This window comes from Carex rostrata, chromosome 13, assembly GCF_964058835.1.
Source record: "Carex rostrata chromosome 13, lpCarRost1.2, whole genome shotgun sequence".
In the NCBI taxonomy this organism is placed as follows: domain Eukaryota; kingdom Viridiplantae; phylum Streptophyta; class Magnoliopsida; order Poales; family Cyperaceae; genus Carex; species Carex rostrata.
In genome coordinates, this window is record NC_135930.1 from 10,817,973 (window position 1) to 10,837,077 (window position 19,105).

Below are 19,105 nucleotides of genomic sequence, written 5' to 3' on the forward strand. Positions count from 1 at the left end.
TATTCAATATATATTGACAAGTGCTTTTGAACTACAAGTTTGATCATTCTGAATTCTGAGCTACTATGTATTATTTTAATTATAAATCAAGTTCGTCTATTCCGAGGTAGGATGAAAATCTATCTCTGAGCTCAATTATTTAATTTTTTTTTGTTTTTTTTTACATATTTTGTTCTATGTCGTTAATAATACGTGCACATAAAATAACGTGAAATTTGAAGTTTACTTGGTACATGAATCATAATTTTTCAAATACTAAAAGTTATTTTTAAAATTTAATTTTGAATTATAGGATTAAAATTCGAGAAACAAAAATGACAGACTTTGAAATTTCGTCTCTAGTATATTTCTCTCACAAAATTAAGCTGTGCAAAAATAAAATAAATAAGGTGATGAAAAATTTAGTGTGTTCCAGATATATCTGGAGATGGATATCATTTTCTCATCTTAAGAATTCGTGGAGAAACCAGTGATGAGTTTGGCTAGTATAACATCAGTGTCATTTCAGTTTATATAACACTAACTCTAAAACTCTATCAAATCGGCTTCGAACGACTAATCCAAACTGTTCAAACTGATTTACATTATGAGTGATGCGTTTACATACAATTTTTTTTTTATATTTTCGAGTTATTTTAGTATCAAATCAAGCGGTAAAAATATTGAAAAATTAATGTATTAAAATTAACTTCAAAACTCACACTTTTGACCGCTTGACTTAATACTGAATAAATTGGAAAAGTTATAAATTTTGCATGTAAACGTACAACTAATGAAGTAGATCGGTTTGAACGGTTTGGATTCACCGTTTGAAGTCGATTTGATAGGTTTTAGAGTTGGTGTTATATAGGTTGAAATGACACTAATGTTATACTAGCCATACTTACCAGTGATTCAGCGAAAGCGCTTGCAAGATAAACAAAGAGCAATGTATGGACATAATTTGTAGGGGTTATAATGATTTGGTTCGGTCCAAGTTTAGTTTTAATTTAGTTTATTAATTTTGGACAGAGTTACTATTGAGCAATTTGTACTTAGGACAGCTGAATTAAAACTTCAACTTGAAATCATAACAAACTAGCTCGAATTGGACCAAGCTAGTTCACAAATTAAACAAATGTTTCTAATATTTTCTATCTCAAATTGGTATGTTTGTATGTCAAATTTAGAAATTTTTTAACAAATTAGTACAAAGTTAAACACTAAAAAAATATTGAAAAATGAACTCACTAAAATTTAACATATAAACATTTTTTTTTACCGCTTGATTTTATACTAAATTAATTTATAAATATGACTTGTAAACGCATCACGGACATGGACGAATCCATGAAGGCTTAGAGTGTGCTCCAGAGAAGGATATAAGACCTTCATTAAAGGGAAGGAAGGGAAAAGCTCGAAAATGACGGGCTGCCCACGTCGTTCACCTGCTCCAAAAGAGGGGAAAGGGAGAGAGAGCAAAAGGGAGGAGTTACTGTTTGGAGGGGAGAAAGGAGAGGCATGGTGTTGATTTTTGGCGAAATTTGTCATCCCCGATTCGGGGTGTAGGATTTACTGTTCAGGGGTAGAGAACCCTCGTTTCTCTTCCTCTCCATCCCTTCCCCTTCCTATACGGACGTTGGTTCTGGAGCACACCCTTAGGGGTAGACAAGTGTCTACTCTTGAATTAGAATTTTTTTTCCAACCAAGTACTAGTTGTTTAATGTGTCTACCCCTAATCTGATGCAGTGCTACCCTTGGTATGAGTTAGTTTGATTCCTTCCGAGCTTTAGTTGATTTTGCGTATTATTTTTTTCGGATCTACGATGCTCTATTTTATAAATATAATGAATTATAATAACATAATAAGAAAGATCTGATGGTGGAATCTATCATTACAATTTTAAGTAAAATGGGTCGGTGGACCTTTTTAGTCTTTTATTATTCAATACTTATATTTTCAATAAATTTTATCTAAGCTTTGACTTCAATTTACTAATTGACTAAGAACAATCACACTTTAAACTGCGCCAAACAAACTTTTACTTAGCTTAGGAAAAATATTTCAATGTTGCGTCAATCGATTTTATGATTATAACAGATTTTATAATAAACATAGTTATAGAAAACTGAGTTGTAATTGTGTATCCGATAAGTTAATGAATTTGAACCCGATTAATGTTCTACTTTGACAAAAATTATAGATCCACTTCTGATCACGAGACTCGTGAAATAGATTTGTTTCAATAATTTGTATTCATTGTTTAAAGCTATTCCGATAAATTTTGGAGTTAAGTTAAAGTGCTTGATGAGCTTAAAAACATCTTAATTTTATTCCAGAATTATGATATGCATCCCTAATATTTGGGATGGACTAAAATCTATGGCATGTAACTTTTTGTTTTCACCGTCTGTGTCTAGATCTACCAATGGATCAGAATATAATATGACTCAATACAAAACCATTAGAAATTCATAAGATTCACATGTTGTTTCAGATCCAATTAGAATTTGAGGATTCCAATACAAATATGTACCATCATCTTTACAGATTTCGAATTGACTTCGGATCTCATCTCAAATTTTGTATTAAAATGTTTAAAATAACAAAATGCATGCGTAATAAGTCTGATTGGTCATTGTTTGTATTTTACGTTTTCTTGGGGGCCACAAAGCAAAATCACGTTGTGATTTTAAATAAGGTAAACTGCACCAGCATGTCCTTTTTAAATTTTTCGGAGAATTATTTTGTAAAGAGAAACAATTTCACAAAAAACTTGGAAATCTAAGTTAATAAGAATATATACCACACCTTGTATGAATTATAGACTTTTTTTCTTTTTAAAAATGCATGTCCTATATACATTTAATATGTATGCTATTGTTTATTTATAGAAAACATTGAAGTTTATAACTTAACAAAATTATTTTAAATTTTATTAGTTCGGTTGCACTAACTTTTTTAGTAAAAATATTAACAGTGTTGTATTACGAAACGGGATTTTCAAGCTTTTTATCAAAAAATAAATAAATAAATAACAGTGTTGTATTATTTGTATATGAAATTAAAATAACCTTGTTAATATTTTATCCGATTTTTTTTTAATGTATTGTATATGGATGGAAATGGATGGCCACGATTCCGAATCTGTTGAAATTCTGGATAAAATTTCCTTTGCACTTTTTTTTCTTGAACTACAAATCAAAATTAAAGGCTGGACCACTTCAGAACTATACCTATCTGTACCACTTATCACTTATTCTGTACCGGTTTTCTGATCCCATGGACCTAGCCCTGGCATTGCAAAATTTTAACCACAATCTTCCTTCTTGAACTACTGGAGTTAATGTATCTGGGTCATCTGATTGTAAACGGAGCTCATCCGGCCTCTGCCTATAATGTAGGATGCTCTTTAATATTACTGCACGAAATTTAAAGCTAATCTGACGGTCCATATTCATTAATGCAGAGGGTATGAATTCGAACTACTCGGCCAGCTCCGTAGAATTGTTTCTACGCTGTTTCGTTGTAAAGCAAGTCAATGTTTGTCTTATTATCCGCCCCACTCTTTCGTCATTAAAGATTTTCTGACAGGATCCTATGTACCTATCGGTTCAGCACCGCATGAAAAAGGCAATTATGTATAATTTTTTTTTAATGTATGAGAAAGGATGAAACCTTGTATAATTTTAAAATTTCAACATACTATCAGTTCTGGTGCATCAAAATTTGTGGTCACGAATTATACTGGAAACATTATTCGCGGTCATTTTTTTAAGAGTTAGACTGGGGTGCTATGGATAGCATAGTGGCCTCTATGCTACGGCTCAATATTCGAGTTTTCAAAATCCAAACGGTCGATCCGAACCGTTCATCTTATTCTCCATATTAATATCTGCTTGGAGACCAAATTTTATAATTTTCTGAATTTTTTTACTATTTATTAAGCCACTTTGAAAATCGCTAATCCAACGGTTTTACTGTTTTGTGCAGCCACCGTTGGATCAACAATTTTGTAAAATACTTAATAAATAGTATTTTCAGAGAAGTCAATTGAATGAAAATCCTTGAACCGACGGTCCAGATTAATATAAGTTACCCATTAAGATGTGTACTAAATCATTTGCAGAAAAATATAATAAACAATTGATGCATAGTGGACCGCCCACTACCTGGCGGTTCATTACAGATCTGGACCGCCAGCATGCCAGTCGGTCTGGGTAGATATAAAAAAAAAAAAAATCAAAAGATTGGTTAGTTTGGTAAATTTGTTTTTTATGTTGGGTATTAAAAAAAATGACCGCATTATTCGTGTTAGCACACCTCAAAATTTTAAATTAATATGCATAGTTAAAAACAAGGTTCTAAATAGCGTTTATCGCGTCATAGCGGGAAACCGAAAAAAAAACTATAGCGAATAGCGTCGCTATAACGAAAGCTATGCCACATAGCGTTTTTTTATTTTTATAAAAATTATATCATATATTTGTACTAAATATCAACATTATCTAAGTCTCATAGAATAATAAATAACATCAAATTGATTAAAAAATTATAGTATTAATATTGAACCAATACAAAGTCCAAATTGCGACTCAAAATATCCATAGTATTACTAATATCATAAACTATCGATTTTTTTCTATTCAAAATATATTCAGCATCATGACATAATCTATCTTTTTTCTATTTAAATTTCAAAATAACCTAGAAATCATGACATAATTAATTATCTTAATCTATTCAAAATATTCAAACTGCCATATAGTAAGTATCATTTTGTTACTTCAAGAAATATCTTAATATATTTAATTTGAGCCTTTATTTAAAGCCCATATAAATTAAAAAAAGAAAAAAAAATCTCATGTTGCATAGCACGCTGTAGCTTCCTTATTTGATCTCATTTAATAATTAATAATTTTTTTTATCAAAATAATAATTAACAATTTAATATAAAGCTTAGTACGTCAATTATAAAAAAAAATCACGGTTAAAATCCAATCTGAGCCTTTATTTAAAGCCCATATAAATTGAAAAGAAAAAAAAAACAGCATGTTGCATAGCGGGCGCTATTTGCGCTACACACTATGCGCTATAGCGTCTGTAGCTCAAATAGCGTGTTTTAATTGTATAGCTTAGCATTTAGGGTCCAAAAACGCTATAGCGCGCTATTTAGAACACTGGTTAAAAATCACGATGGTGCATGGAAATTTAGTCTTTAACACGTGGATAATTTTACTGAGGTTAATTCATTTGAGTAAAAACTGTTTACAAGTTCATAGCTCAATCTCAAATACAATTATATTATTATCAAATAATGAATACTATATTGTGTTTGTATGGTTTGAGATTTCAATAAAAAAATCAGTGGGAAGATCTCACTTTTATTAAAAAAATAAAAAAATAAATAATGAATACAACTGTTAATCTAAAATTGAATGACATTGCACATCACTAGTTATTACGATATGTAACGGTGATGTCAACTACTCATTCGATTTTTATATATAAATTTAAAATGTCAATTACTATTCAATTTTTATCAGACAATTCATACTGAATAATAATTACAACAAATCTGCCATCACAATAATGACACAGTAAACAATCTCCATTAAATGAATGGTAGAAATAATATTTTAACAAGCACGCATAACTAACTAATACTGTGAATGATTATTTGGTGGGGGCACTATGTGGAGTGCAATAGTAATATCTATTTATAATTAAAATGGGCACATTATAATTTTGTCCATTCCTTAATGCCTTTTAATTTTTTTGTTGTTGGCCCTTTTCCAAAAAGGCCATCTTTTAGTTTGGGGGGTCTTAAAAGAAATTTTTTTTCTTCTAAACTGGATTAAACTAGTAAAAGCAATATCCTAATTTTTATGTAATTATATGCGTTGCTTTCTTTTCCTATTTAGTATTTATTTAATTTTTGTTAGTCAAGTCATCAGATAAGTTATATGTGCAGTAGGCTTATATAAATTCAAGAAATCAGTACGACTAAAATTTAAAATAATTTATTCCGACTTTTAAAACATGACTGTGCTGCAGCAGCAACAGAAAACACCACAATTCGTTGCATCTGCTTCGCCACACTAAATCCGGTCTATAAGGAACCAACAATCTTGCAGTGCACGGATTCAGAAAAGGAGAAAAGACCGGGTCTACCCAGTATTTTTCCTTATAATAACTAGAGTAGAGCCTATGGTCTTCTCTCCTCCAAGCAAAAGGCTATATACACACTGAAAAACACTCAGTACTCACCAGTCTCTCTCTCTCTCTCCTTCTTTCTCTATCCATCTTTTGTTTTTTCTTTTTGCTGGGAGGGAAATTAAATGGAAGTTGGCGCTTGGAATAACAGAGCTCATCTAGGGATGTATCAGCCTTATCAAAATCCCACGCAGTCAGGTTAAATTCTTGAAAAATATACATAATCCATGCCTATAAATCTATAATCCCCGTTAAATGTGAAGTTTAATTGCGCTGTTTAGGCGTTAATTAATTAATTTTCTCTATAGTAGTACCAATTTCGTCCATATACAAACCGAGGTTTTTTAACTTTTAAGACTATGTAATCAACCATTATCTTCTTTTCTTCTGAGATACTACCTGCTTTGTTCCCCTCTTTAGTTGCAGGATTCTATCTATCGCTAGAAGATTTTTAGCATGATATTTTGCTCTAGCACTCAATTTTCGTCTTACATTTTATTATTTCTCAATTAAGATCAAATGAAGATACCTTCTGGTTCTTTAGTTAAAATGTTCCTCCTTTGTTTTCTTCTCGTTCCTCTTTGTTATTTCTTCAATTAGTTGGCCGTGTCTGCCACTAAGCATAAACCTGGTCTTGATTCACCTTTTTTTTTTTTAACTATCAATTATGATTTTGAAATAGATCTATAAATATAAAATAGTCTTCTTTTCGCTTTACTTAATTTGTGATGTACCGTTATTCTGAATATTCACTGTTTATAAGGCCATTTCTTTTTTCTACTGTATAAATATAAATTGATGATAAAAATCATGTCTCCTGTATGTTTTCCAGCCATTTCTAACATCAAAATTTTGTATAACATTGGCAAATTATTAATTTTTCTCTTGCAATCCCAAAAACTGGGAAGTTTTTCTATACTCATTACTCTCCCTTCACAAATTATTAAAGAATAATTTCTGATTTATGGAGGGAGAGAGAAAGAGAGTGTGACTGAGGGAAATAGTCTGCGCACTTGTTTATGAAACAAAATTTGCAAGGGTTAATGAGATGTTTCATGTCTCCTGCTTATAGGGGTATTTGGGAAATTTCTTATGCTTGATGCTTAGTAGCCAGGATATTTCTTATTCTCTTATTATTGTTGTTTTTATCGTTGGATCTAGTTTGTTGTATTTTTTTGTGTTCCTATTCGATGGTATAGTCAAACCCTACATGAGCTTCAATCACAATGTTTACTTGCTTTTAATGTACTTTGAAGTGTTATCTATTCGTTTATGCTTTGTTTTATAGTGAAGTAGCCATGTTTTCTTTCTTTTATTCCTTTTGTTTGATTTTGTAATTATTTTCTGACTAGATAGTTCTTGACAGTATTATTTTATTATAGGTTTTTGATGTTTTCTATCTTATCAAGAAAAAATTGTTGTATATGACTCTGTATAATAGTTTTGGGTGACAAATATAATGGTGAAGAAGAGAAAATTTGAATGTGCACAATTCACTAGAAAAGGATAAAATTTTGAGTGGTATCATCTGATACATTTAGAATTAATCATTTTGGGTTATTCTTGCATACATCCAATTTTAATGGTACACCAACTCACATGGACATTATTCAATTTGAAAAAAAAAAAAAATTATATACGTCTTCTCAATTATTTAGATAGAGGATGGGTATCAAATTTGATTGGTCATTCATCGTAATACCAACACTCCATTGTGAAAATTTTCAAATTATTTGATGGTAGGCTACACGTCTTTCAAATTGAGAACACATCTACAATTTAATTTTTTTTTAAATATATGTACCATAAATAGTTGGATGCATCGTATAAGTTGATACACACTAGAATTAATCATTTTTCATCAAGAATCTAAATTAAAGTTTCTTTTGTTATATTGTTACAGGAGAAGAAGATTTATGGGAGTATTTCCCATGCCCCTTTTGCTATATAGAAGTGGAGGTGCCATTCTTATCCAGTCACCTTCAAGAGGAGCATTGCTTTGACTTCAAAAATGCAGTTAGTCCACCTTTTTACATTATTTTACTTTGTGTGCCTCTGATTTGCTTTCTCTCTTATCACGTTCCTTTATTACCTTTAATCCGAGGATTACATTAGGAGATATTGATACTGTACTATAATGGTGTGGCATTTTACCAACAAAGCAAGTTATGTTAGTACCAATTATTAAAATCTATAATAATACATACTTATATATTATTCCTTGCTGGCTTGTTAGGGACTTTTGCTTTCTGACAGTCTGATAATCCTTGATTTTTCAAGTAACCGAGTCTTTAGGTGCATAAGCAAACCCAACTTGTTTACGCTTCTATGTTTTTTTTCCTCATTTTTGAGAAGAAATTATCTAACTTTTTGATGATTCTGTTATAATTCAGGTTTGCCCCATGTGTGCGGACACCCCAGGAAAGGATATGATTTCTCATTTCACTATTCAACATTCCCACCAAATAAAGGTATTGTCTCAAACAAGTCACAGTTTTATTTAAATATTTGACAAATTCTGAATTTGCAAATGCACGAGATTGATGGTTGTATTAGATCAGTTGATTCGATTAATCATGGAAATTTACTGAAAAACTTTTTTACATTTGAAACCGGTGATATCAATGCTTTAAAAATAGTAGTTCTATATCAAACTTGAGGATAAAGTAGTCCTATCTCAAACTTGAGGATAAAGTAGTCCCATCTCAAACTTGAGGATAAAGTAGTCCTATTCTAATTCTTAGTTTATAACCTGTGGACATCTTAATTTGTTCATTCCACAAACTTACTGTTATAATTATTTCTGGAAATCTGGCAGAGAAGAAAATCACATAGATCGAGCTTATGGATTCAGAACTCGTCTACTGTATATGAAGGTTCATTTAGTGAAATGGCACCAAACCGAGGCAGAGAATATGGAGTGGAATCAGCCGCTGATCCCCTACTCTCGCAGTTTATCTGCACTGTTGCTCCCATAAACAGCGATTTGGGAAAAGTAAATCACACAAGCGAAATGATATTAGTGTCCTCTCATGATAAGAGGTACCGATATATGAACAACATGTGTGTTATTTGCCAGAATTGGTTCTGTCCGGTACCAGTTTACCTACTAACCTAGTTATGTGGGTCTTTTGAGTTATTTTGTTGCTGTCAAATTGCTTCCTCAGGGGTCTAATGAGGCTATCTTATAGCTTAGTTAATTGTCAAACTGTCACAAATCAAAATATGGCCAAGCATATCAAAAAATGGTCTACCAGTGAATACACCCTTATGTGGACAATTTGACTGTGCACATGAAGTTTTGAGCATTTGATCAGTTTTAGAAGTAGGTTCTGAATACAAAACAAAAGTTGGAGAGGTCTTAGCAAAATAATTGTTTCCTTTAATGCTAAGCTCAATGCGCGTTAGGGTGTACCCACTTTGATTCCCTCCAAAAAAAGTTACCCAATATTGGGCAGCTTATTTAAATAAGAAACTTCAGTCATTTAAGATTTTGATATAACATAACTTTGTTTTCTTTTGTCTTTCTTTTTCTTTTGGCATTAGATCGGTTGCTCATGCAGTTGAAAATTTGGGGGAAGAAGATTTGGAAGAGAGGCTGCAGAGAATTGAGTTTGTCAGACAAATGCTCATTTCAACAATATTCTAAGATAGGGTTTCACCATTGGAAGTGCTTCATTTCATAGCCTTGTAGCATCTGAGGCTCCGGTAGTAAAAAATAATGGAATAGGAAGATAAAGCTGTCCCGTTTGTACAGTTCCTACTTTCATTGTTTTTCTGAGTGTTAGGTAATTTTTATGTAATGTATTGTAAGTAGGCTCATAAGCAAAAAAAATATATATATATATAATTGGTATTACTTGTTGAAACTGCGCTTACAAGAGGAAACTCAGAAGAGTACAACAATACATGCTTTAGTTTGTGCCAGTGTTGCTGTTCCTTGTTGGGTTGCATGATCCGAGTACAAACCTGGTAAACATGATGTATTTGATCCACTATTTTACTGAAGTGGCATTTATTAAATCTGTCTTCAAATGTGAATTAATTTGGCTATTTGCGGTGATTAAGAGATTCAGAACCAAAATTTTGACAAATCAGTATATTGCTTCAATGCAACGCTCTCGATTAAAAAAAAGTGATTACATTCCAATTTAGTTATTGGATGGTTCAGAGTTCTTGCTTTATCTATCTGGTAAAGGAAAATGCCGAGTCGTGCTGAAACAATTTAAGTTCAGAGCAGATTCAAACGGGACTGGGTGAATCCCTAGAGGTTTATAGATCTTAATACAACAAATTTAGTAAAAATATTTATACGGAATCTGTATGCATTTGTTGCCACCAAAATAGCAATCCAAAATTCCCACTAAAAACTGCGACCAATTGGAGTCCAAGCCACAGTAAAAATGATTTCAGATTCAATCTGGTTTCATCTTCGATAAAATCCTGTATCTTTTCGTGAAATTAAGTTTAAAAAAAAAAACAATTTTTTTTTTCCAGTGATTCGAGCCTTGCGAAGATAACAGTTTCATGTGGCACTAACAAAGCGTCTTCCAACGTTGCCTCCGTTGAAATAGAATGTAGCTAGCCATGTTTTGTAGGCTAACTTCATGGAAGGAAAAGAAAATTGCTAAAATATAGATAGTGTAGCAGCGGCGTTATGATTTGTAATTGCACTATTTCTGGGCATTCTCCATTGTTCAGCTGCGAAACAATTTGTAACAATTTAAATGAACTTTTCTATGTTTCAGTATTTTGATCAAACTAAAGTTTTCTACTGTATTATTCCAAGGACAATTTTATCCATATGAATTAGACCAATTATAATAGGGGAAATTGGTTATTTGTCACTCCAAAACCTTCAAATTAGAAAAATGTCACTCCAAAATTAGAATTCATCAAAATGCCACTCTAAACTTAGAAAATTCAGAATTTTGCCACTCTAAATTATTAATGACCAAATTATCCTCCCCATCTTTTCTTCTCCGTTTTTTTTCTTCTCCTCCGCCTCCTTGGTGGTTCTGTCCCTCCACTCTAATTCAGAATTAATGGATCTGACAATGATAAGCGACGATGTAATTGAGAGATCAAGAGACGGAAGTGGTGAATTTCAGAGAATAGAGGACGACAATATATAGCAATTAGCGAGAATAATGAGGAAGAGATAGAATCTCAAAATCGTTTAATTAATATCATAATTGATACTGTACAATGCATCTTTTATTTATAGCGATGCGAATCATGCGATTACAATTGAACTATTTAATCTGATCAAGTAAAGTAAGCAAACTAATGAGATTAGACACCTCAGCTGCAGTTTATCAATCCGTGCCAAATCAGATTAATTGTCTATTCCATTCGTCTTCAGTCGAGATAGCGTTGGAGCAGTCCAGTCAGTCGCTTAGCCTTTCGTTCAGTTATTGCGCTTGGTCCCACTTGTAAGCCTCCGACATTACTACTTTCACTACGCTAACGCTGGTTCGTTAGTATATTTACTCTGACGAGCAGGGTCCCGTATCGCAGAGAGTCACTACTTGGCTTAATAATTGCCTGCCCTGGCGTTTTGCCGCCGCATTGCCCGTTGCTGCTTCTCCTTCGTTTCATCATTTGACCGAATCACTGCAGACTACAGAGTAGAAGAAGAAAACGGAGAAGAAGAGATGGGAGAGTAATTTAGTCATTAATAATTTAGAGTGGCTAAATTCTGAATTTTCTAAGTTTAGAGTAGCATTTTGATGAATTCTAATTTTAGAGTGGCATTTTTCTAATTTGAAGGTTTTGGAATGGCAAATGATCAATTTTCCCATTATAATAAGCACAATGCTAGTGTAAATTTCAAACTGTCAAATAAAATTACAACCACCTAGCCACCAACAGAGAAGTCTTCTTTTCCTTGGAATCCAAAAAAGATGTCAAAGAAAAAATGGATAAAAAGCAGGCTTGTGTTTCTGGTGTTCTAAATCTGCCGGGTTTTTTTTTTCTACTTTCTGTATCCTCTTTTGTCAATTTATGTAAATATATTCTCATTCCTTGATCAAGGAATAATTATAGAAAGCAAACCATGACAGATCGATGTATACATGAAAACTTAAGCTAATTATATTGTTACTAACATTACTCAGCTTCTCTGATGACTAACCACAGAAGCAAATAAACAAAAATACATAAAAGTTTTCACATGCATGAAGATTCTTGGAACAAAAGCAACTAAAATCAGACAGTGTAACGGTTCTTGGGAACCTTCTCATGCATGGCATCTTCCTACAAAAGAAAAAAAAAATGATGTCATAGGTCAGAAAAGGAAGAGTTGACAAAAAGTTGCTATAGAAGATGCATTTCATATTATGCCTAGACATTTTAATACATCCTGTTTTTCTTAGGGGTAAATATCACAAATTATATTTTACACTAATAATTCATTTATGGTACTTCAGCAGGTTGGTAAAGAAAGGACAAAAAAATTGATGTTATTTATTTATGTATTTGCAACAAATAAAGTTCTTTTTAAGCACATACATGCACTACGAAAGCAATTGTTTCCTTGTAATCAACAATCTCCTTCCACTGCCTCCCAATGCTTATCTAGAAAAGAGACCAAAAGAAAAAAAGAAGAAGAAAGCATCATTAAAACAAGGTAATTAAAACTCAAAATGCTTTCACAACTCTTGGACTTTGGCTTACATACAAAATATATTGGGAGAAAATAACGATACTACGATCATAATATTTTTTTTTATGTATTTACATGGTTTTCAGTAATGGACTTGGTGGTCCTCCATGACCATTACTTTTCAGAAAAAATAAAGATCAATTTTTTTTTTAGGTTTTTGGTCAAAATTAGATAACTGCGGTCCAAAGATGAGTATCACGCATCTATAATCTACGCCTGATATAAACGAGACCAAAGGCTACGTACCACCTATTGCAGCAACACTCAAATACATGGTAGATGGTACAACTTCACACCCAGAAAAATAGACAAATAGAAAAAATCACTACTGATATCCAATATAGAATTCCAGAGTTGACCAGTTCTGGTGTCAGGCATGGTACTTGAATATAATAAATACCTGAGCAGCTTCATTGCTGGCATTCTTTGTCCAGATGGCTACTCTTTCCTGCTTGCCACGCACACTGACAACGGCCCCACATATTTCGTCTCCATACTCAAATTGTTCACCAATCATCGCCAGCAACTAAATTGAAATAAATGAACAAAATCAGATTTGCAAAGTAATGTCAAATCTGATCAGGAATCTCGGGTTTGAAACTTGACTAAGAAAGATTAATAAGATAAAAATGAAGAACAGCCCTACTATAATCATCTCCTGGGTTTCATATTTCTTGAGGACACGCAATATCAATCCTCAAAAAGGCAACCAAGGAGTGCTACCATTTTTAAGCCAACCCAGTTTTATCCCAAGGTAGCTCTTATTTTCATTCTGAAGGTTGTAATCAAATTTGGAGCGTACAAGCTACCAGAATTTGACCAGATCGAAAAATACATAACCCATTTATAACTGAATACAAGCTGCTTATTTCAGAAAGTCCAAAACCCAAGCCTTACCTGAAGTGAAACCTGACCTGGCCAGGTCCATACTTGATGTACTGATAACCTGGTCAACAAAAAACCCAGAACCCAAAGTGAAACCTGACCCAAAATCAGAAACCTACCTAACCTGACAAGGACGCAAGAAACTTCCTAGGGCAATAGGCAGTCCAAATCAACTAAGTTGGGATAATAATTGAAATGAAGTAAAACCCAAACCAACTCAATATACAAGCAGACATGAATATTTTTGTTTATATGGAGAGAGAGAGAGAGAGAGAAGGGGGTGTACAGTGTAGAGCCAGAGAGTATCAGATTTTCCTCGGGAGCAGTTGATGGTCCATTTGCCCCCATTGGCACAGATGGGGTCTTCCCACTTGGGCTCTATCTTGTTCTTAAAGCAGTGAAGATCTGAACCTATTGCCAGCTTGGTCGGGTGGTTTATGTTGTTGTATAGGCTGCACACACATAATTATAATTACCGATCATATCAAATATAATAATACATCATATTTGAATTAAAAAGATTCAAGCTTTTTACTAAGGTAATTAGCTAAATTGTCATACAGAACCCATTCATGCATCAAGGGTAATACTTTACAATGAAATGCTAGTAACAAGGGTAGCATTACAGCCAGGTCTGTAATCGGTATGGTATGGCATAAAACAATATAAATATAACCTTGAAATCTGAGAAACGTTAGGAAAGAGCTAAAAAAATTCGTAGGAAAATCACAAGTTACAGCCAGGGGCAGATTTACGTATATGTCAGGGGGTGCTAAGCCACCCTATGATTTTAAAATTCTTAATTATGTATATTAAAATTTAATTAAACTTTTGAGTTTTTTGAACTTTTATATATAGTCTAGCCCCCTCATTAAATAACAAATGTGTGTTGGTAATCTAGTGGTTTGAATTCTAGTTGATATGTGTAAGGTCATGGGTTCAATTCTCACCAGTATTATAAAATGCGGTTTTGATGCGGTATGCGGAAGACCATTGCATACTGCATATGCGATATGCGGCCGCACATGCGGATTTTAATGCGGACTTATATATGCGGTTTTTTTCATTAAATATTTAATATTTTGATTATATATGGACTTATATATGCACATAAGATAATCATGATTATAATAATGTGGTTTAAAATCTGAAAGAACCTGTATGTACATTAAGTCATGCATAATTTTCTAGTAATATTGTGGCTTTCAGCACTGGGAGCAAAATTTTTGGACACGCATCCTTTGCTGCCAGCATGAAGAAAATAAAATGAAAGGTAGCATTCATGGCCCAAATCCTTGGCCCAAAAGCAATGTAATAAATGGAGCACGTGAAAGGGAATGATAAAATAATGAACCTGGGGCGTGGCACCTCAATGCTAAAACCGGTTTTCTTTAGTCCCACATCTTTAAACTAACATTTTGAAGCCGCTAGAGTCTCTATAAATAAAGCCCTCTTCCCTCCCTTCAAAATAACTTTTAACCGGACAATTTAGTCTGGTAGAGGATTACGAATTGGGTTCAGTTTTATACCTGATATCCCGATATCCTTTCAGAATTAAAAATTTTCGGATCAGAATCCGTATTTTTTTTAGTTAAAATATAAAATATTTTAAGCGGACTGTAAAATCCGCATATTAATCCGCATAAGTCGGACTCTATGTGGCTGAGGACCGCAAACGCATATACGGCCCCATAGACCGCATTTTATTACACTGATTCCCACTAACCACACCATTTTTGTCTTTTTCATATATTACATTTTATAGATTAGCCCCCCTGTACAAATTTTCTAGTTCCACCCCTGGTTACAGCTAGCTGAAATTCAAGAGAAAGATACCTTAAAAACACCCATATAATTAGCTCAAATCTAAGAGACCTTCAAACCCAGGAATTTCTCATTAAATCATGACCGGTCTAGGTAAGGTTTTTACAGGTTACAAGTAAAAAAAAAAATCACCTAAAAATAATCTAATAATCACACAATTAACGTCAAAATTTAGAGAAATTCATACCCCCAGAAATCCTCGACGGTAGAGAAGGTATAAACGGGTCTGATGGAGCTTCCCCAGGTAGTATTCTTCGACTTCGTCGATGGATTGTCGAACCAGAGAGTCCAGGAGTGCTCCAGCGGGTGTAACACCGGCTCCAGTCCGCCGCCGGCCGCTGACGCCGAGTCACCTTCGATCTCTCCTTCCTCCAGCTCGCCTTCTTCCAAGGCTAAATCTGTGATGGTGCTTCTCGACTCTTCATCTTGGTTGGCAAGGATCGATTCCTCGGTTGTCATGGCGGATCTAGGGTTAGGGTTTTTGTTAGGTTTGTTCACTGTTAAGTGTTAAGGGGAGGGAGGTAACGATTGAAACCTCTGTCGAGTCGAGTAAAATGGTTGGCGAGAGCGGATGATGGTTTTGGCTATTTACCGATGGCAAGAGCGAAGGATATATATAATTGTATTCAGTATTATTTTTTTTTATTTTTGTGTGTTCGTTAATTTCTTTGTAATCTATCAGAATGACGAATATAAATAAGTTCAAATCCATCAATCTTAGAAGTGATACATTCAAAAAAATTATAATTATAAGATTTATAAATTAATTTTAATTAATATTTTTTATCTTGATCACTTAACTTTATATAAAATTAATGTGAAATTTTAATTTTTGTTATTTTTGTTTAACAAAAAAAAACTGAAATTTTATTTGATTATTTTGGTTCAGTTGTATGTTTTTGAAAACTGAATAAGTTTTAATTTGAATATTATAATTCAGTTTAACCGATCCTAGCAAAATTATAAGATTTATCAATTAATTTTAATATATATATTTTTTATCTTAATCACTTAACTTTATATAAAATTAATGTGAAAATTTAATCTTTGCTATTTCTGTTTAACAAAAAAAAAAAACTGAAATTTTATTTGATTATTTTGATTCGGTTGTATGTTTTGAAAACTGAATAAGTTTTAATTTGAATATTATAATTCAATTTTAACCGATCCAATCAACATCCCTAAGATCGGTTAAACCGAATTATAATATTCAAATTAAAACTTATTCAGTTTTCAAATCATATAACAACTAAAATAAAAAAAAAAGATTAAATTTTAAAGCATTTTACCACTACTGAATATAATTATTTTTTAAAGTTTCAAATTCATCAAGTACAAAGTCAAGTGGTAAAAAAATAATTTTTTATAGTTATTTTATAAATTGTTTTATGTATTTATTTTTCATCATTTTTTGACCGCTTGACTTTGTACTAAATTAATTCGAAACTTTCAAAATTTTACATGTACATGAATCACTCATGAAATAGATAGATTTTAATGGTTTGAATTCGTCGTTTGAAGTCAATCTAATAGATTCACCAAACTCTTTTAATTAGCACATCACACTGTAACTTTGATATTGAAAATTTCTCTTTAGTTGTTAACTTTTCTTTGACATTCATTCAAAATAAAAGTTTAATGTACATTTTTCTTCTTTTCTCTTCCTATTACTTATCTTTTAAGTAAAACAAAAATTATGTAAGAAGGCATTCTTTTGTTTAGAATTAAAAAAAAATACTTATTTGCAACAAGGTATATCAACTTGTTTCATTTTTGCATCAACGACAAATCGTCAAATTTGAAGGTGGATCTAAATTTATCTCCGGTTGAGAGATTGTTATCAAACTCCAAAAACAAATAAGTACAAACTTAACATGAATGTCTAGGTAATTACTATGATATTCAAAGAATCAATGAAGAAGGGCAAAATTGGTACCAAACAATTGTTTTGTTCTACCAAGGAACTCGATCATTATATTAATTTTTAAACAAGTTTATTTGTTTCTTATTAAAATTATGTATGATTGAATTCACTAATAAAATGTAAAGATTACAGAGTCAGACAATAAATTATTACAAAATATTCCTTTTTGACGCAAACTCGACCTCAACCTTCACTTTGTGTGTACATATTTTGTTTAGTTTAGTGAAATATTTAACAATTTTGTAAGATGAGAACTTGCTCTGATACCACTTAACGTAATCTCAGTTCCAACTTTCGAACTCCGCTAGTGATGGATATTTAAATTGATTTAATTAGTAGAATTAAAAACAATTTATCGTGCTAAGTAGTAAATTAGAAAAGAAGAGAGAAGATAAGAAACATATCATATTTCAGCAATATGTTTCCGACCTTCAAAATATATCGAATCGGCTTCATACAACAAATTCAAATGGCTAAAACCGATCTCCTTGATGAGAGTTTCGTTTCCATTTTTTTTTCGAAATTATTTACTATCAAGTGAAGCGGTCAGAATATGAAGAATTTTGTGTGCATCTATTTTATTAAAAATCTTTGACTGTTTGACTTGATAGTAAATAAATTTAGATCTATGTTAATCATGACAAACGTACATATAATATGAAATGGATCTAAATTTAGTTAGGGATAAATCAGGTCACAGCTCAATACAAAAACGGAATAAGAAAATTATTATAACAGGAGCTGAATTTAATGTAAAATAATATTCGACAAATTATATTTTAGAAGAGACATATTTATTGCTTTATTTTTATAAATATTTTATTAATAGAAAATAAACTATATATGATCTTACTTAAATAACAAAAAAATATACATAAAATTTACACTGTTGTTAAACTTTAGAGGGACTTGGTCATCCCTAAGCCCATTTAAATCCGCCTCAGACTCAACATAATAATCTACTGCTGCCACATTTTAGCCTCTGTAATATAGATTATAGATAGATTAATAAAAAAAAGTTTGACTTTGTTAATTAGCTTAGTTAACACAGATATATATTCCCCTGTTTTTATCTTCTTAATTAATCGATAATAACCGGGGAATTTTGAACCGGAATTGCACCGCATGCTGACTAAAGATGGGGGCAAAGCAAGAACAATTTTAGCTTAGTATCTATCACTTAATATAACGCAAATAAAATATGAAACTATCCTTTCAAAGTTTCGGCGTAAATTGTGCTTGAATTCTCAATTTCGAGTTACCTACAATATTTCCAACTTACTAAATCCAAACAACCCCTAATAACTAGTTTAAATCTTAATTGGGACCTTCATGTTTGTTGTTGCTTCTACTATTAAATAGTAACCATTTTATACGACATGTTAGCCTTATTCTAGTTAAACTGCACTGTACTGCACCGAGAGTCTTGACTTTACCCAAGGTAAGATGACATTGTAAAATTTTATTTTAATCAACACAAGCTTAAGAACAAATATTGTTTGGGTAAATTTTCTATTCAATTTGATTTCTTAAGCGTAATTACTTCAGAAATAGCATTCGGTTTTTTGAGAAGTTTAAGACCATGACACCCTCTTTGGTTTTATAGACC

At 32.1% G+C, this 19,105-nt stretch overlaps 2 protein-coding genes across 2 annotated transcripts; one reads left to right on the forward strand and one right to left on the reverse strand.

Moving 5' to 3' along the window:
• Positions 1-6,195: 6,195 nt before the first annotated feature.
• On the forward strand, positions 6,196-9,976 carry LOC144564799 (protein DEHYDRATION-INDUCED 19 homolog 5-like). Its single transcript, XM_078314399.1, has 5 exons — positions 6,196-6,394; positions 8,100-8,212; positions 8,590-8,667; positions 9,015-9,238; positions 9,743-9,976. Exons 1-5 carry the CDS (start codon positions 6,322-6,324, stop codon positions 9,843-9,845), a joined length of 591 nt encoding a protein of 196 aa, XP_078170525.1. The 5' UTR covers positions 6,196-6,321; the 3' UTR covers positions 9,846-9,976.
• Positions 9,977-12,022: 2,046 nt separating this feature from the next.
• LOC144564239 (eukaryotic translation initiation factor 4E-1-like) lies at positions 12,023-16,137 on the reverse strand. Its single transcript, XM_078313820.1, has 5 exons — positions 15,760-16,137; positions 14,035-14,200; positions 13,264-13,389; positions 12,710-12,775; positions 12,023-12,454 (listed from the first exon to the last, which is right to left on the reverse strand). The coding sequence occupies exons 1-5, from the start codon at positions 16,029-16,031 to the stop codon at positions 12,407-12,409; spliced, it is 678 nt and encodes a 225-aa protein (XP_078169946.1). The 5' UTR covers positions 16,032-16,137; the 3' UTR covers positions 12,023-12,406.
• Positions 16,138-19,105: the final 2,968 nt, after the last annotated feature.

Coding starts and splice junctions, on each gene's coding strand:
- LOC144564239 (XM_078313820.1), bottom strand. CDS start 16,031: ATGACAACCGAGGAATCGATCCTTGCCAACCAAGATGAAGAGTCGAGA. Junction 13,390..14,034: donor ATACTCTCTGGCTCTACACT/GTACACCCCCTT, acceptor ATTTCAATTTAG/TTGCTGGCGATGATTGGTGA. Junction 12,455..12,709: donor CAATTGCTTTCGTAGTGCAT/GTATGTGCTTAA, acceptor TTTCTTTTGTAG/GAAGATGCCATGCATGAGAA.
- LOC144564799 (XM_078314399.1), top strand. CDS start 6,322: ATGGAAGTTGGCGCTTGGAATAACAGAGCTCATCTAGGGATGTATCAG. Junction 8,213..8,589: donor GCTTTGACTTCAAAAATGCA/GTTAGTCCACCT, acceptor GTTATAATTCAG/GTTTGCCCCATGTGTGCGGA. Junction 9,239..9,742: donor GTGTCCTCTCATGATAAGAG/GTACCGATATAT, acceptor TTTTGGCATTAG/ATCGGTTGCTCATGCAGTTG.